Source organism: Salvelinus sp. IW2-2015, linkage group LG18 (assembly GCF_002910315.2).
Source record: "Salvelinus sp. IW2-2015 linkage group LG18, ASM291031v2, whole genome shotgun sequence".
In the NCBI taxonomy this organism is placed as follows: Eukaryota; Metazoa; Chordata; class Actinopteri; order Salmoniformes; family Salmonidae; genus Salvelinus; species Salvelinus sp. IW2-2015.
The window spans coordinates 9,707,306-9,726,057 of record NC_036858.1 but is presented as its reverse complement, the minus strand read 5'-3'; the positions used below and the strand labels follow the sequence as shown (position 1 = coordinate 9,726,057).

Below are 18,752 nucleotides of genomic sequence, written 5' to 3'. Positions count from 1 at the left end.
CCTAGTTGACATAAGGTGTGACCACTGATAACGTCAGAAAAGGAAATGGCAGGTAGGAAATGCATGTGCTCTTTTGTCACCGACTTTGACTTCAGTTTGGTTAACTGATTTTGATGTCCATGATTTAGAAATGACTCCATACCTTGAGATAACACCCATTCTCCCTCTGTGTAGCCATTCCCAATCTGCCACAATGTTATCAGAGGAGTAAAACAACATCTTGGCACAGAGCAGTAGTAATAATGTGTCTTTATTAAGCAATCTCTTTAACCACAGTCATGTGTATGGATTGAATAGGCCTCAGAAGTGAGAGGAATGCAGCTCTTAAAAACTCAAAAATCCCTAATGAGATTAATTTAAACAAAAACAAAAAAACACCATAGCCTTATATACAAGTGAATGGGGTGGGCATGTGCAATAGGTGGGTATTATGGGATATTACAGAGAGAATTTGGAGGATGGGGTCGTAGCATTAGTACATGTAGCCTTTGGAGTAGGGCTGGGCGCCCATGTTTGGTGGGGCTTGCTCTTGGGGGTAGGATGCCCTCTCGTCCATGTGGGACAGGGGCACGGTGTCCTCCTCGTTGACGTAGCGCTCAAACTCGGCCTTCAGGCCGGGCCGATGACTGTCGGGGAAGGCCAGGGAGATGAGGGCCTCGGGCTCGCACACAAACTTGTAAACATAGCGCTCCCCTGCCACCTGCAAACACAGAGGAAAGGGAATTCTCTGTTAGACATGTTCATTCGTTGGTGTTGTTATACTAATGCAAGTACGGAACAAATAACCCATTTCATATAAAAACATTGCTTCCAAATTGAATTGAAGAGCCAACAAACTGATAGGCAGTCTCTCCACTCTCAGAGACATATCGGAACTGCTGAGTCAAGCCTTAGTTTGTACCTTCTGCATAATTCCCTTCTCGTAGTAATATCGCAGAGAGCGACTGAGCTTGTCGTAGTTCATGGCTGGACGGTTCTTCTGCATGCCCCACAGCCTGGCCACCTGAGAGGAGAGAGGGAACGAGAGAGGAGGGAGGGATAAGAGAAAGCGAGGGGAGGGAGGGAACATAGGGAGAAGAGAGAGAGGGGGTTTTGCATCTGGGTCTGTTCAGCTCCAATGGATAGACCCTCTGATCTTTACAGGTGAATGAACACACATTAAAGGAGACAACGTTTTGAGCATCTGTCAAAGGACACTCCTATTATACTTTATTATATAGATTGAGTTTAGATGGAGTAAGGACTTTCACTCAGGAACCAATATGAATGAATTCCAAATAATTTGCACTAGAAGGAACAACACAATTTTTCTTGCTTCAGCCTGCAATGTTTTACTGCCACCACTAGGGGGTCCTCAGTGACCAGTTGAAATGCTTTTCCTCTCCGAGCTAACTGACTCATCATGTCAAAAGCAGGGCGAGTCCCCACATGTGGATTCACTTCCTTTTTATGTAACCCATCACCACTTGAATGCAAACAGAGTCCCACAATGTACGCAGTGAAATAAGAGTCTGGTGCCTGGTTCTCATTGAGGCGGCGGCGTGAAATTTGTCTCAACCTTCCGTTGAGCGGCCTGTTAATTCCAATACCTATGAAAAGTCTCACATCTCCAAGCCAGTGTGAAGTGAAACCGCTGTGTATGAGCTTTGTGTTGTTGACAAACATTCTGGTCACTAGGAAGAGTTCAGTGTAGAAGAGGCATATTAGACTCCTGACTCAGAGGGTTTAAGGGAATGCTAGTGTCCCAGAGCAGACTCCTCTCTTTGTTCCTGAGTGCACACTCAACCTTAATTGCTCTTGTAAAAACCTTGCAGTATTAATTATTTACGTACAGCTACCAGATAATGGAAGTGTCATTGTATCAGAATGTCTTATAAATAAACGTCTTAGAAGTGTATTCAAACAGGTAAATGAATTTCTAAGTCAACAGCCCTCAACTTCAAAAGCGCCTCTCATACATTTCATTGACTTATGGGTAATGTGATGTAAGGAGTGAATATTAGGTGATGAAACTCTTCCTCCATTTTGTGTGTGTATCTACTGTTACGATTGGTAAATAATGCATGGAGGCTAATGGGCGCCTGGCAGTTTAGATCAGTGCATGGCCCAAGAGGGATTGTATAGAAGTAGGGAGGGGGAGGGAGGAACAATCTCAAACATTGAAACGTTATTCTCGACAACACACGATCAGCATTAAAGACCTCTTACGTCTGACTGACCCCGCAGCATATAGCAAGCGAATTTAAGCTACTTCTAATGTTTCTAAACAACGGTCAAAGATCCCAAATGGACTTAACAGAAACGTAACAGAAATGCTGTAGATTTAGCTAGTCTAGACCCTGGTTGTGTTAGGGTTAAGGTTGGGCCTTACCCCCTCTGGCTTGATGAGTTTGAACTCTACTTCTTGCTTTTTTCAACATAGAGCAAAGATCCCAAATGGACTTATAATATGACGTAACTGTAGATCTAGTTACTGTAGGTTGGGCCTTACCTCCTCAGGTTCGATGAGTTTGAACTCCATGCCGCGGCCGGTCCAGGCGATGAAGTGTGCGTTGCCAGGGTCGTCCAGCAGGGCCACCAGGAACTGCCAGAGCTGCAGGGATCCCCGGCGCTGGTAGGGGGCCCCCTCACGGAACACGCTACCACCCTCCTGCTTCACCTCACCTGGAGAGGAACAGGGATGCTGGAGGTTGGACTAGGCTGGAGGCTCAGACTGTTTGAGGAAGTATGCAGCTACCATTGACTAGGGGTGGTACAAATACTGTATAATCGTGTAACAGACAATTATAACTGCCGTAACAAAACAAAAACAATTCTGGGAATTAGTGCGGTTGAGTCTGTTTCTGTGGTAACATGGATTTCTTACAACGTGTTGAAACTTTGTTGCTCCTTGCTGAAACAAGCAAGGTGTTGTAGCAAACAAGTCTTTGGTTGCCTAGGCAACGCCCCCCTCCCTGCAGCTGCAGCCCATGTAGTCAGGAGTGGAGGAGAAAATGTGCTTCTTAATAATAAATAAATGAATCTATTAGAATTAGTTATTTATTTTGCTATTCAAACGATTATAACAGTGGTCATTTGACTGACCATTAACCGGCAACCAAAGTTCCATGACCATCACAGCCCTACCATTGACATAGGACAGCTAATGACAGGTATGGCAATGTGGTCAAAGCTTGCTTAACATTACTAATAGGATAAGGATAAGACTGTAATTTTGTTTGAGTCCAATCAATAGCTGTCTTGACAGGCTTAAGATACTGTAGTAACTGCAACATTGTGAGTGACAGTTGATTGGTTAATTATCATGAGAAGCAGGGAATGGTGCCAATATACAGTTCTATGAGTGTGGGAACATGGGGACTGTCACTGTAAGTAGCTGTCACTCTAACCCGGTGTGTTTCGCCAGTTCAACCTGTGCAGGAGCCCTCAGGCTCTCCCCTCACATCAGTCACCCCAGCGCACCATGGGAAACTGACTATCACCTTGCTCCCCATGACACAGGAGCCCGGTCCCTACCTCAAGCACGGGAAACAAAACCCACTAACTCAGCTCCAACCAGGAGCCTGTTACGCAAAAAAAATAACTCTAAAGCTTATTGTTCAGCTATACTTTATCTGATACTATTGGCAYTGATGTAGTGCTGATACCGATACACGTACTGGGGAAGATTAATGTGAGCGATAGGTATTCGATCCCAAACGGAGAGCCACGTGGTGTGATTGAGTGGATTCTATGTCTCTCCTATGGAGAACTGACAGTGGACACCCCCAGTGCCATCATTAATAACCATTATCTGATCTCAGTGACACCTATTGGAGTGGATTGGAGTGTGCAAGGAGTTGTAAGACTCACCTTCTAATTTCTCAGGAACGACACGGGAGTCGTTTTCAAAGAGATAGCCTGTAAGAAAAGACAGYGGTTGTTATTAGTGTTTAAAGTGGTCTTGTGTTGCTATAGCTTGTTCACCATGCCATATCTCGGATCACATTTTCACAAAATGAATGACTATATTGGGTTCATGTATCTCTTACACTTCAACAAGAATGTGTAGAGCACTTAGTGAGAAGGGGAGGATTCCTCACACTAAATATCTCTAAAGGACTCCATCTTCCCTCTTACTTTTGTTTTAATAATACTTTTGATTTTAAGTGTCTAATACTCTTGTGATTCTTAAAGGGGRACCTCAACACTGGTTTGGTAAAAGGCTGAGGGATGGGTCTGGAGATATTTAACCACTCTCAAACGCATAGACAGAGCTATGGATACAAGGACTGACCATCCATGATATCAACATTATAGTTTTGTTTTGAGACTGTACAGTGTTTGTTTACATGTAAAACAAATGTATATCTTGGGTTCTGATGGGGTACYACAGTTAAACTAAGCTCATGAGTAGGCCGTCATTGTAGGCCGTCATTGTAAATAAGAATRTGTTCTTAACTGAAGGTTAAATAAAGGTTAAATACATTTTTTTTTTAAAGGAGGCATCTTTAAGTTATATTCTTCAAGAATCAATGGGTATATATCACTCATTTAAAAGGCTAAAATGGATGAAGCAACTGCAGAAMGCCTGTTTAATAATACAATCTGTTTTGTGATTGGCTGTTCAAGAGCAATTCCTGAATMCTCACTTATTTAGGAAATGATGCTGGACAAGAACTAGAATGACCCAAAATGGTGTGACAAACAAAGGGAGTGAAGAGGAGGATTGTTTTTCTTTTCTCAAGGAAAAATACTCTGGCTTGTTCGTGGAGTAATATTTATRCAGGGATTCTTGGGGCATGGGAGAAGGCCAGAGCCTATGCCAATGGAAATATAGACACACCGCCYGTRAGCCAATGGAAATACGGACACTCTGGGCTGGTTAGCCAATGACCGCAAAGCTACAGCCAGTAGCCAGGCCTCATTTAAATTAAGAATAGGAGAGGGAGATTCAGTACATGTAGTATCCCCCATCCTATCTTCAGTGCCATGAACCATTGGCACAGACTTTTGGTAATAAGGCATGCATGTAAAAAACAACAACATGATCATGCAGTCATAATGCATTATAACACTTGTCATAGATGTCTATGTAGTATCTACGACGGGCTTATACATGCATATAACAGGTGATAAGGAATTTCACCAGACATGTTTTTGCTTACCTTCATTGTTGTGCTGGGGGTTGGGGTACCCCTCGTTGTGGTGGTACATGGAAGGACATCGAGGCACATCTATAGGACAGAAACACAAGCAMACACCTATTGGTCAATGCAGTGTATCAGAACAATCAGTAAAATAGTTTTCAGTGTACAGATGGATTTCCTTCCTCAGTCTATATATACTAGGCCAATATCCATGGGGAGAAAGAGTATTAATGTGCATATTTTGTTTTAATCGCAAGGACAAAACCTTAATTTGTCTTCATATCACTTGTCTCCGACAGTATTTTTAGGCCATGAGTTAGCTCCTAGGGAGGAGCAGCAGTATAGTTTAGTGTATTGGTAGAGAATGTGAGTCTGCATTGTCAGCACTCTGTCCATCCACCTGTACACACCTCTACCTGACTCAACCATCCCACACTGCAAATGGATGGGCTCTTCATACTTCTATCGATCCCGAATCAAATTCCGAATCAAATGTCCATTTCCTGAAGCTTTATTAATTGAAAACCTCAGATGTTTCTGCCTGTTGCTAATGGCTGCGCTCGGGTTGGTGACAAACTGCAAACTGCTGTTATCGCCTATACAGTGTACAGTATGTGTGCCTGTGTGAGTGAGTGCATGAATGGCAAGAGGAAGCCAGAGTGGGTGAAAGGTGCAGCAGCTCTAGTCTCCTGCCTCTTCTGCCTCTCAGTGGTGTGGTTAGCCTGGTGACTCACTCCTGGAGAGTGCAGTTGCAGTGCTGTGGCTGTGATAGGATGTCACTGGGGTATATCAGACCCTCCATTRCGGGCCAGCACTCTATCACACTGTAAATAATATCACTGCCAGCCAGGGAAGACTGCCACTGGGGAGTGATGGGAAGATTTGGGACGAGAGRACCAGGGTCAAATTGTGTGCTGGCTGGTGTCGCCAGCTTTCGTAGCCATTTTGTGTCTTTCACACAACACAATGGCACACATTAGTTTACTAGATGGACATTTGAATATGAAAAAGACAAATTTATTCACAAGCCTGAAACACATAACTGCCTATGTGCTAGTGGCGCGCTTATCTATAATTTTGGTCACATTTCAGCAGTGGTGTAAAGTACTTCAGTAAAATACTTTAAAGTACTAAAGTCGTTTTTTTGGGTATCTGTACTTTACTTTACTATTTATATTTTTGCCAACTTTTACTTTTACTTCTCTACAATCCTAAAGAAAATAATGTACTTTTTACTCCATACATTTTTCCTGACACCCAAAWGTACTCGTTACATTTTGACAGGAAAATGGTCCAATTCACGCACTTATGAYGAAAACATCCCTGGTCATGACTACTGTCTATGATCRGGCAGACTCACTAAACKCAAATGCTTTGCTTGTAAATMATGTCTGAGTGTTGGAGTGTGCCCCTGGATATCTGTAAATGAACAATAATTTTTTTTAATTGTGTCACCTTGTTTGCTTAATATAAGGAATTTTTAAATATTCATACTTTTGATACTTAAGTATATATATTTTTTTGCAATTCCATTTACTTTTGATACTTAAGTATATTTAAAACCAAATACTTTTAGACTTTTACTCAAGTCGTATTTTACTGGATGACTTTCACTTTTACTAGAGTCATTTTCTAATAAGGTATCTTTACTTTTACTCAAGTATGACAATGAGGTCCTTGTGATAGCATTTCGGAGCAGGAAAAACAGCTGCCAGCTTTTATCTGCGGCACACGTCTCAGGCTGTCCCACCAGCCTCTTCAACTCCTCCTATCACTTTCAAAATATATAAATACAGCCGGTATGATGCATTTTGCATTTCTGTATTTTGAAAGTTATATATCTTGAAAACTTSATTGCTGATATACATAACATTTTTGACTATATCAACAATGGACTAATAAAACAAATACCAAAAGATAGTTTTCCTTTAAAGGGAACAGCCAGGGCTTTGGGGCTGTGCTGCTGCACTGTGGAGGTATGGTTGCCAAGGCCCCTGGCTACCCCACCCTCTCCTCCCCCCTCCTCTCTCCCTCCACAGTGAGTGTTCGGGTTACTGCAGCCACGCTCATTTTTCCATTATGAGTTCATCTGCCTGCAGAAAAAGGAGCCGCTGTTGCAACCCGACACCCCAGAGTGCTCCACTGGGGACTCTAGTCTTTCCAGTGCCCTCCATTTTCTCAATGAAATTCCTCTGCCTCCCTTTCAGTGAGACAAGTGTGGAGAGACGGAGCGGGGAGGAGTGTAGAGGAGGAAAGAAACTGCATTACAGTCAAGAGTCAATACCTTTTTTTGCAAAGTGCCAGGGAGTTGAAAGGAGGAGTTTGGAGGTAGGGAGGGGGTAGGGCAAGGTCTGTAGCAGACATAGAAGTGTCTGCGTTTGGACATTTTGTTCTAATGTTATCCATACACACCCGGATGACGCAAAGCAACTTTTTTTTCAAAGGAACTTTTTGTAGGACAGAGAGCAAAAGCCATAAAGCAATATGTGTAAGTAATTGTATACATCCTACGTCCTACAGAAGGTGAATATGCCTACATGAGCGATATGGGATTAGTTAGAGTATGTTTTGCAGTATTCTGTGGGTCAGTGTGTTAGGATTTGTTAGGGAGGAAAGACGCTCTGTGACCTCCGTGAGAGATTAGRTTCCCTCCTAAAACCATGAGTCATTCAGTATAGATTCTTTATATTAAACGGGGGTTGCCATTCAAAACAGACTCATATTGTATCTCTGTCATTCTTCCCTTGGACCCTCAGTGTTTTAATCACTCACCAGGCTCATAGGTGTAGTCGGTTGGCTCCTGCTTTACCATCATGTGGGCAGGAGGGAACCTGTGCGGATGGTGGTGAGAGTGTGGGTGGTGTTGTTGGTGTTGGTGAGGTGGGTGAGGCCCGTGCCCTGATCCATGCCCGGGTCCTGCCATGTGGGTGGCCCTCTCGTAAAGAGGGTCCAGGTACTCTTGCTTGAAGCTCTGCTGCAGGTAGGGTAGACAGGGGTCTGAGTGCTGCCGATGATAGCCACCACCTCCACCTGGTCCTCCACCTCCTCCTCCCCCACCACCGCCTCCGGCTGGGGCAGGGTGCATGCGCTGGAAGGCCTGCCCTTGAGGGGGGAACCCCTGGGGGCACATGTCTGCTGAGGGGGCCTGATACCTGGAACTAACAGAAGGGAAAAGAGAGGTTATGAAAACTATCAGTGCCGACAGAATATTATTATGTCACCAACCAAAGGCGTATTGTTTTGTGGCACAATTAAGTATTTTGTACAGTCCAGGGGTTAATACCTGGGGTTCATGGGGTAGTTGTTGTGGTTGGGCAGTGGCTGAGAGGCGGCAGGGGAGTTCATGTTGTAGGCCGTGTTGTCAGGCCGTCCACCAGCGCCCCCGGCAGGCTTGGGGGAGTAATGATGCTGCATGGGAGACATGGGCGTCCCTTGGGGGCAGGAGCTCTTATTGGGTCCTGCAGCCCTCTTCGGCTCGTAGGCACTGGAAAACACACACAAGCATGGTTTATGAATCGCTATTTGGTTCATGAGTATTACCAAGGCATCAGTAGTAGGCCCTAACATTAGTAAAACAGGTCAGTAAGCCAAAGTGGGCTTATGGGGGATGGGTGTTTTGTAGTGACTCACYTTGTGTTCAGTAGCTTGTCTGGTCACTCTCTTTGATGCACTGCCTTGTGTATGAGAATTGACTGGAATTGGTTGACTCGTGACCTGCTATGGATCCTCTGACTCCGTAAGATGAGAATGTTTGTATACGGGCCATAATAAGCTGAGTACTGTACTTGTTGACATGTGTACCTGGCATAAAGGCACTGCTCTCCATTGGGGATCTGCTTGTGGCTACAGGATTGGCTGGGGTCGGACCAAGGGCTCGGTGGTTCCTTCTTGATGGTGACTGGCGGGCTGTGGAATGCCACTGCTGTAGAAGAACAGAGACAGAAGAGCAGGTTGGCAAACATGGAAAGTTTWTTTTACCCTCTATGATGTCATCAAGTTCAAAGGCAAAGCAAACACTTTCGTCCGCACAGGAATCCCTAACATGTGCCAGACCGCTTCAGTGACAGTCAGTTGAAAACAAGACAGACACATATAAACATACATGTGCATACACACATTCCTGCAGTTCATTTGGAAGCCATTGGTGTCCTCGCCAACTTTTTCTCCTCTCTTCCAGACACAACACAAGCCATAACTTCCTATGCACCCAACACAAAGTATACCCAAACCTAAACAACGGCACCGGCCAAGAAACTGTCTTTCAATGAACAAAAGGCTAGGCAGATCGCTCAAAAGTGACTTCGAAATTGGACGTCTATCCATGTCTTGATGTCGTCGGGAAATGCCTTCAAAACAGGCCACTAGGGGCAACAGTGAATACTATTACCATCAAGTAGGCTTGGATTTTGCTAGGGCATTGTGGACAGGGGTGGTGGATCAGAAGGTTGCGTGTTCAATCCCAGTGGTGGACACTCATTTATMTATATATWWTTTTTTTTACCSRATCCCAAACCTTTACCTTAACCATGAGTGCCTACATTTTATGTGACTCTGGAACAGAAGGTTGAGTGATGAATCCCTGTCGAACCCTTAACCTTCTAAATTCAACGTTTGGCGCAACTGAACTATACTGAGCAGGAGGAGCAACCCAGGGTGTCAAAAACACTTWGAATTTTGACATTTGGAGCAACTTTGAAATTTGACGTTTTYGAAAAACATGGATAAACGTCTAGTTCTGCAGTGAGATTGTGAGAGCTTGTTGCAAATGCAATGCAACACTTTGGTCAGTATGATGTTTGAGTGAAACATAATACGTTCTTCATTTCCTTGGCAAACAATGTTATATCATTTTGGGTATTTCAGTTAATAACTTTATTTTCCAAAAGGAGACGGCCAGAGAAACATTTTACGTTTGACCTCACAAGGTCATGTTACTTGTTAAGAACAATGTTCTGATGATTATTCCCTATTGGAATTTGTCCTCCAGGTACCCTCTCTAAGGCCAGAGGTCACCATAAAGCAGGTCTTAGTAAGTGATATTTAGCCCTTGAGCCATAAAATCGGCCATGGGTGTCCTTACGCAATGAAGATGTTTCAGATGTTTCAACCCCTAGGTCTRAGCCTTAATTTACTGTTTTGGCCCAGGGCAGCGAAGGATGAGACAATGAACAGATAAAGGTCTGGCCTCCCCGGAGGACGAGAGATTTTCTGCGAACCTCTTAGAGGAACGTGCCTGTCTTCCCATATGTATACGTCTGTCTATTTCTGTCTATTAAACCTTTAAATGTAGAAGTTGTTCGTCTTGTATTTTGCTTCTCGCATTTCTCCACACCTTGACTGGTTTTCAATTCCTAACATTTCCTGTCTTGGTTTCGTTCTTCATCTGCATGAACATTCTGAGTATGTTTACTAGATCTTCCACACAGCCTATATTCTTCTCCCATTTTCAATCCAAACTCTACAGAAGACATCTACTTTCAATCAAGCTCTTCCCTTGGTGGGGACCTTTGCCTTGAAGGCCACACAAACCACCCAAAGTGGAGCTTCAAACTGCTGAGGCTGTGTTTATTGTGCGAGGGGAGGTTCTCACTGACTGACTGTACAGCACAGGATGTTTTTCTGGGCCTGAGAGGGTAAACAGCAGCAGCTGTGCACTTTCAGCTGGGGACGACTGTGTGTGTGTGTGCGTGTGCGTGTGCGTGTATGTGTATGTCTGTGTGTGTGTGTGAGCGTGTGTGTGTGAGCGTGTGTGTGTGTCTGCAGTGGGTGTGGAGCTGACGGAACAGGCCACACTGAAACCCAAGACCAGGTAATTGCATACTGTCTGTATCCCATTCACAAAAAGGGAGGAGAGAAAATGCAGCGACTTACTGTAAATGGCTGAGAAAGGAACGTCTACAGCTAGTCAAACAGAGCAACAAAGAAAAAAAGAAGGCTCGAGAGGAATGGGGGGGAGTAAAAACGACAGACAATCAGTGGGAAATAAAGACAGAATGAAAGAGACTGAGAAAGAGAGAGAGAGAAAGTGACAGACAGACAGACAGACATACGCAGACAGGCAGACCGACAGCTTGTGGAACGTTTGAAAATGGGGGAAAACCCCTTTTGTTTCAGTCTCTTCTTTCCCATGACACACCCGGGCAGGTGAGGAAGTGTTGGCTTTAGAGTGCGATCAAAAAGGATTAGAAAAGTATTTACCCAGATTTCCCACACAGACACAATAGGATTACAGCCCCCCAAATCCCTCTTCCTTTCTCATCATTCCCAGGGTGGCACATGACCGAATTTGTTTCCAATATGGCTATGAGAGTGTGGAATGTGTTTGTCTCACACAGTGACCCTCTCACTACACACAGTCCATGGTGTGTAGAGTGTACACAAGTCACAATGCAGCCTAAGTGGAGCAGATAATACGTTTGGCAGACATACAGCCTTTTGCCGTGGCCCTGCTTTTGTTTAATTTCGAACACTGCGTTCTGCTCTGTGAACGGCATCGAGTCAAGAGCATTGGCCGCTGTTTGAGAATGAAGCACAGCACTGTTCAACAGTAAGTGGGTGGAGATTCGTGTGTCAGGATCTACAATATGAATTACTCTTGTATATGAGCGTAGGACGGCTGTGAGTGTGTATGATTGGTGCTGTTGTCTGGCATGCTTCCCCAATTAGGGGTTGGCGGACTTCCCTGTTAACGAAGCCCTAGTGAATCAACTGATTTCTCAAGATCAAAGGAGGTTGTGACACATTGGATATCCCTTGATCCTAATAGAAATGTCCCAACATTTTGAGCATCTGACTTGTTTCAGTTGTATTTGATCAGAGTAAACTATGAAATCAGAAAACTTCTAATCAAATGGTTACCCAGACTATTTGCATTGCACCCCCCCCCTCCCCTCTTTTACACCGCTGCTACTCTCTGTTGTTATCATCTATGCATAGTCACTGTAATAACTCTACCTACATGTACATACTACCTCAACTAACCGGTGCCCCCGCACATTGACTCTGTACCGGTACCCACCTGTATATAGTTTCGCTATTGTTATTTTACTGCTGCTCTTTAATTACTTGTTACTTTTAATTCTTATTCTCATCCATATTTTTTTAGGGGCTTGTAAGTAAGKGTTTCACTGTAAGGTTTACACCTGTTYTATTCGGTGCATGTGACTAATACAATTTGATTTGAATTATGATTTATTTCAACCGGAAAAGGGATTCTTAAAATGTACAATTTAAAAAGGATTWAAAAAATAATGGCTTCACAAATCCTTGAAAAAAGTGACATTATCAAGGTAAATCCAAGTTCAAAATGACAGAAAATTAGACTCCGAAGTTTATAAAGTAGTGGCAGTCACATAAACAGAGTTTGGAGAGCATGGCTCTTCACTATTAGTTTTATTTAGGGGACATTTGACCCCAGCTCACTTGGTTCTGGTTTCCCTCTCTACATCTTTGTTAGTAGTTACACTTTTCTCCACCAAGATCCTCATATTTCAAGGAGTTTTTTTCTAATATGGGGAGGGGGTGTTGTGAACTTAAACATAATGTATAATGGTAGAGAGAAGTGTTTAGATATTTTTGGACAGAGAGAGAGAGAGAGACTCTTTGTATTTGGAATGGGTGTTGGGGATTGGAAATGTGAACACATCCTAACCTTGTGTAAAATTATGATCTCTACAAAATAGGGGTTGTTAATTTTAGAGACGTTTATGGCTGAAATGCTTTTCTTATTCCCCCCACAAAATMGACGGATACAGGGCATGTGGAAAGTCTTCTTCTTGTTATGAAAGTTGAATGTTTTCATCTTGTGTTTGCTCCTCTTCCTGATTCGTTTTTTTWWTTTATTTTWTTTATCTTGCTTTCCCTGGTGTCTTGCCAGTCACTCCCTTTCTGATCACAGGATGATCCAGGTTATGGATGGGGTTGGAGGGAGGAGCAGGGGGACTTTATATATGTAAATTGTGAATCTTTGGGGGAGGATGTAGGGTGAAAGGTGATGGTCTTGGTTGAGTGCTTTAGGAAGTGGAGGGATCATCATGGAGGGACGCTATTCAGTCAAAACCCACCACAAACAAATCTCAGGACCTGAGACCCCCACAACACCCTCCCCACCCCTATCCTCGTCCACACAAAGTGTCCTCGGCTGGATTAAGGTACTAGTGGGAACTCCTGAGGACTGAGGATCACCAGAAGCTTGTCTGAAATGGGACATTCTTCTGCAGCTTAAGTGCTAAAGAAATATCTCATGCTACTTTGTGTAACGCAAAGAGGAATTGAGGATTCAGAGTGTTGTGACGTCAAGAGACAAAGTTAAAAACATGAAGCGTCAAGGAAGACTACAAAATAAAGCTGCGAGCAGCAATAAACGGTGTTCAGGATGACAGAAAGAATACAAGATCATTTGGATAGCAAAGCAAGTACTCTGTCATGTAGGAACAATCTTCCTTTATGTGAAATCATGAGTCTAAATACAACGTCTGGAGTGAATCTGACGTTCATAAGGAGAAAATTATTGTGAGCATTAGCGTTACATGTGCAAAGAATGAGTTGTCAACAGTTTGACTTTTTACATTTTTTATATCAACACCAAATTCAGTGCAGTTCATTTTAGGGATGTCTATGATATCAATGACAAGTTTCACGTTGATAGGCCACTGTGGAGTGGAGTTAGAGTGGTTTAAATTGACACATAAAATCTGATTTTTGATTTGTTAATAACGCAGCCATCTTTTGACCAATCCCTTGTACTATGGGCCTACATTCCAAATGTGAATCTTTTAGTCAATGTGAAGAAGATTTCTTAGGATTATTTTAAGCGTAATCGTTACAAAAACCAAAAAGTGAATTGTTAATACTGCCCTACCAAGCAAAAAGGCAGTAACTGCTCATTTGTGCTACATTAAATACATGCTTAATCATGTAGACAAGTATCCTGCCTCTATTGTATTGTGTTTTGGAGAAAATGGAGGTCATGTTAGAAGTTACTGTGAAACCAAGGTAAATAAAAGCCATTTTTCTCAGTTCCACGCTATGAGCAGGTACTGCCTTTTTGCTTGGTCGGGCAGAATAGTTTACTTATTTTTTAAGATATCAATGCCAAACTTAACATGGTTCATCATGGTAATGTCTTCGATGACGCTAAAAAGTGTCAAGTTGACAGGCCTTTGTGAAGTGGATTTACAAAGGATTTAAATGGACACTTCAAATCTGATTTCCCGATTGAGCAATAACTCAGACATCTCTTAACCAATCCCTTATCTTCTCTGAAACTAAGTTAAGAAATTGAGGTTTTKAAAAATTTCCAAGATGGAGCAAAATCGATCCAGCTTTGCTGTGAACCCCTAAATAGGGTATGTACCTCTTCTTACTATCCTCTTGTGATCTTAGGTTTGTACAGGATTCCAGTTATAGTTTGGTAGCMAATGGCAATGATCAAACAAGTAGAAGAAAGGGTTGAATGCCAGGTAGGAAACCCCCTCTGTAATCTCCTCAGTTTATTTTATACAGAGCGTTTCCTTCCATTAAAGGTTCTTCTCTAGAGTAATCAAACCTGAACTCAGCGAGAGAGGATCTGGAGAGCTTTACATTAGGGTGTTTATCTCCGGGATGGGAAGTCAGTCTCTGGAAGTCTGCAGGACGTGACAGCTTCTTATTTTTACCCTTATTTTAACAGGTAAGTTGACTGAGAACACATTCTCATTTATAGCAACAACCTGGAGAATAGTTACAGGGGAGAGGAGGGGGATGAGTGAGCCAATTGGAAGCTGGGGGTGATGGAATGAGGGCCAGATTGAGAATTTAGCCAGGACAATGGGGTTAACAGCCCTACTCTTAGGATAAGTGCCATTAGCAACCACAGAGAGTTAGGACACCCCGTTTAACATCCTATCCGAAAGATGGCACCTTGGTATATATATACTGTATTTTTGTGTCTGCTACTGGCCCTCCAACACCACTTCTAGCAGCATCTGGTCTCCCATCCAGGGACCAACCCTGCTTAGCTTCAGAGGCAAGCCAGCAGTGGGATAAGCTTCTGTACCCACCAGCCAGTCAAGGAGCTTCCCAGTGACTTATCATTCTGGTTAACTGTATCTCAGTTGCAATGTCAAATAGGGTGAATAGTATTACAAGGATGTTTTATTGTCATGTACACCAGATAGGTGCAGTGAAACGTGTGGTTTTATAGGGRCAGCCATAGTAGTACAGGACCAGTGGAGCAAATGAGGGTTAAATGCCTTYCTCAAAGCACATCAACAGATTATTCACCTTGTCAGCTCAGGTATTTGAACCAGCAACCTTTCAGTTCCTGGCTCCAGCGCTCTAACCACTAGGCTATCTGCCATAGGCAAACCATGAGAACGAAAGGAGATGTATTGAAGGGAACATCCACTGTAGCTATAGTCCATTTCAAATATGGGCAACTGTCACATGATTGTTCCTTGAATGTTAGATGATATACAGTTTCCTGTATTAGTACACGAGTTATATAAACTACATATGTACTGTACACCCTGGAACAGCTTTAGTAGAGCCCATGGAGGGTTTCTTGGGAGTCAGAGAGAGCGAGAGATGGTTCCTCACTGGCAAAATGATCCCAACAATGACAGACAGTTCAATAAAAACAACAGGGATGCCCAATTATGTGCCTCTAAAGATTTCAAAGGAACGTATTGATTTCTGGGACATGCCAAATGGCAATCCTRTCTCTGTCTCTGTGGCCTGGCTCAACTGTAGAAAGTAGGGTACATGAGGGATAAACAATCGTTTTTTTTTTATATGTTATGATAGTGGAGATCAAATACAGTATATTAACACATGCCGCTTCATCTACACAGCACTGTGCCACCTTTTCTGTTGTGGTGATTCATAGCTCTTATTTTCAACTGGGCTTGTTGCCACTGCTGTAACTTTCAACCCTATCAAGTAGAGAAGAAAGGCCTTCAATTTCACTTACTGTAAACATTTAGGTGATATTGAAACGCTGAAATGTTCATTCCAAGTATGTTGGCCCACACATTGAAAGTTCTGCATGTAAAAGTGTGGTCAGTGGAAAATCCGGTGGGATGGTGAGTCACCGACGGCGATTCAATCTGTTCCACCTCATTGAGACTGGAAAGACAATCCAGCAGCAATTCCACTGTCGAACTGAAACATGTGCAGAACATGTGTGCTTCTCAGGTCAATGCACAATCAGAAAGAGCAGAGAGAGAGAGAGCGAGGGGCGAACTGACAACTGGAGATCTCTAAAAGCCAACGCTGGGCCCCAGAGTGGTCTCAATGTCTATTACAAACATCATCGCTTGGTCCATTTAACCATTAGTGTACCTATCTGATTTACCGGTCACCCTTTCTGATCGGCTAATGCCTTTGCGACTTGGCTTCTTTGAATATTTAAAGCATTGTTGTCAGATACCTGCCAAACAAGCCTGACAAGATTGATAGAGAGCACTGTAGTATCAACAGAAAGTGGTTGGACGGTAAAGCGACATAGCACAACGGATCAACTATGTGATGCTTTAAGATAAACAGAAGTGTTTCATGCATTATTATTATTAGGTGTAGCTTGATGTTGTCTTGGAAACAAGGATGTGGCGGACACAGAGAATGGAGTGTGACCGGAGAACGGAGTGTCACACGTTGCTGTCATCCAAGTTTCACTTCTCACTTCTCGAACATTTGATGTCAGGTCGACTTTTTTGGACTGTAAGGAATTCCCTTTTCATTTTCCTATCATGTGTGTGCTCTATGCGGTAAATGACTTCACAATTTGACAGTGAAGATGGAGATGTTGCTGTAAATAAAAAAGTGTGTGGGTGTGTGAACATCACGTGACTGTGTTATGGCCATCCCATTGGACAAGACAAGGAGGAGTGGACACAGGACTTAGCGAAGGCAGCACTTAGCACTAACACAGGCATGTCACGTGTTATGGATTATGGGAATAGTATATTACATTTAAGTAATTTAGCAGACGCTCTTATCCAGAGCGACTTACAAATTATTCTTGACTAATGTGTTATAGCATGGTGAATAACAGCATCAAAGTGCACGTAGCAGCACTATAATCAAAGTTGAATCAAAGTTGGCCATAGCCTTTGTACTGACAAAAAAAACATGACTTGTATGTATATATATATATATATTTTTTTATTAATCACACTTTATCTATTGTCCATTTCATRCCCAGTGCATTGCGGTGATATTTTTTAAGTGGCCTGTGACCGTCTATAAATCTTTCTTCCCCATTGCCGTTTAGTAGGCACAATACAATACATCCCCATCCCAGGACACGGGCAGCGAGTGGGTCGTTCCATCGCAGAAAGCCGGGGGTGTAAGTAATGTGGCAAAATATTGACCCTTCACTCTCGATCCCTCAGCCCCAATATAGCTGTCCCCTCTTAATGTTTAATGTGTCAATCAAACCCCCCCCCCCCCCCCCGCTGTTACTGAAATGATATAAAGAGCTCCCACTGACCCGGCTAATATCCATCAAGTGGAGAAGTGAGAGAGGGAGGGGAGGAGATATAGGGGCGGACCAGGCTTATCTTGACTGAAGGAGATAGATAACACATGCTGCACTAAGTTCCCATCAAGCCCAGTAGAAAGCCTGGTCAAACTCCTCCCTGTAAATATCAGAGCACATGCCACATCCACAGATCCTCTCACTCTATCATTCCCTTCAATCTCTCTATTTCTTCCTCTCTCTCTGTTTAGCGATTGGGATCTCAACATGATGCCCCGAGGCACAGGCAAGCATGCTGCGTGACCCCCCCTCCCACTTTCCTGATTTATCTACACTTTATCTTTATCTATCTATCTATCCCTCCCCATCCCTCGCTAGGATCAATACAGCCCTACAAGGCTCACTCCACACACGGCCTGTCCTGTGTCAGCAAGTCACTATGGCAATYGCAAGACCTCAGCCTCAACCATCAATGATCCCCTCTTAAAGTTACATGTGGCGGTTGGAAAACTGAGCAAACCACCGCCATGTTTAGTAAGACACACCGGAGCAAAACGTTTTCTCCCTACTGAACAGGACCCAGCTATGTCACGGAGACAGAATCTAGGGATATCCCTCGCTGTCCGTCTTGGGCAAAACAATAGCGTCACCAAGGGTAATTAACTCCGACGCTATTTAGTGATGGCATGCTTGGTTTGTTGATGTGATCTCCTGGTTTCTCGTGCTCCTGTGTATTATTGCTAAACGTGGAACCCGGTCTGTTATTTTTAGGCCTGCCTGCATCTGTTGCCCTTGGTTTTCCCCTGCTCTCGTCTTAGAAAGAGAAAAGGTTCCAGCTGTGGAGAACGTTAAAGACCAGCCGTTCCTCAAATCCCCCTTTCCTCTCCCTGAACATGCAAATGCACTTCTCCTSTGACATACTACGCACAACATTTAGAAAAGTATTATAGTATTATAACATTGGGTGCCTTATAAGAGGGAAAACAACCGTTTACTTTTGGAAAATAAATCGAACTCCTTTGTCATGAATGTATAACTGAAAGATAACATTAGCAGAAACCAAATGGTGAGACAGAAGGCATTTGACGTGTTCACCTTCTCTTTTTGTGGTGGTAGTAGAATAACAGCCGTCCAATTCATGAATGGAGATTCCCTCCCTTTAA

General features: G+C 43.3%; 1 protein-coding gene across 4 annotated transcripts in view; it reads right to left on the bottom strand.

The window, feature by feature from the left end:
* Positions 1-232: 232 nt before the first annotated feature.
* LOC111978447 (ETS translocation variant 4) overlaps positions 233-18,752 on the bottom strand; it is a 35,147-nt gene continuing 16,627 nt past the window's right edge. For all 4 annotated transcript variants that reach the window (XM_024008518.2, XM_024008519.2, XM_024008517.2 and 1 more), the window contains 8 exons: positions 8,931-9,051; positions 8,413-8,613; positions 7,902-8,287; positions 5,148-5,216; positions 3,853-3,900; positions 2,492-2,664; positions 902-1,003; positions 233-700 (listed from right to left, as the gene is read on the bottom strand). In XM_024008518.2, the coding sequence (XP_023864286.1) occupies positions 473-700; positions 902-1,003; positions 2,492-2,664; positions 3,853-3,900; positions 5,148-5,216; positions 7,902-8,287; positions 8,413-8,613; positions 8,931-9,051 (1,328 nt within the window). In that variant the 3' untranslated portion in view covers positions 233-472. The remainder of the gene's footprint in view (positions 701-901; positions 1,004-2,491; positions 2,665-3,852; positions 3,901-5,147; positions 5,217-7,901; positions 8,288-8,412; positions 8,614-8,930; positions 9,052-18,752) is intronic.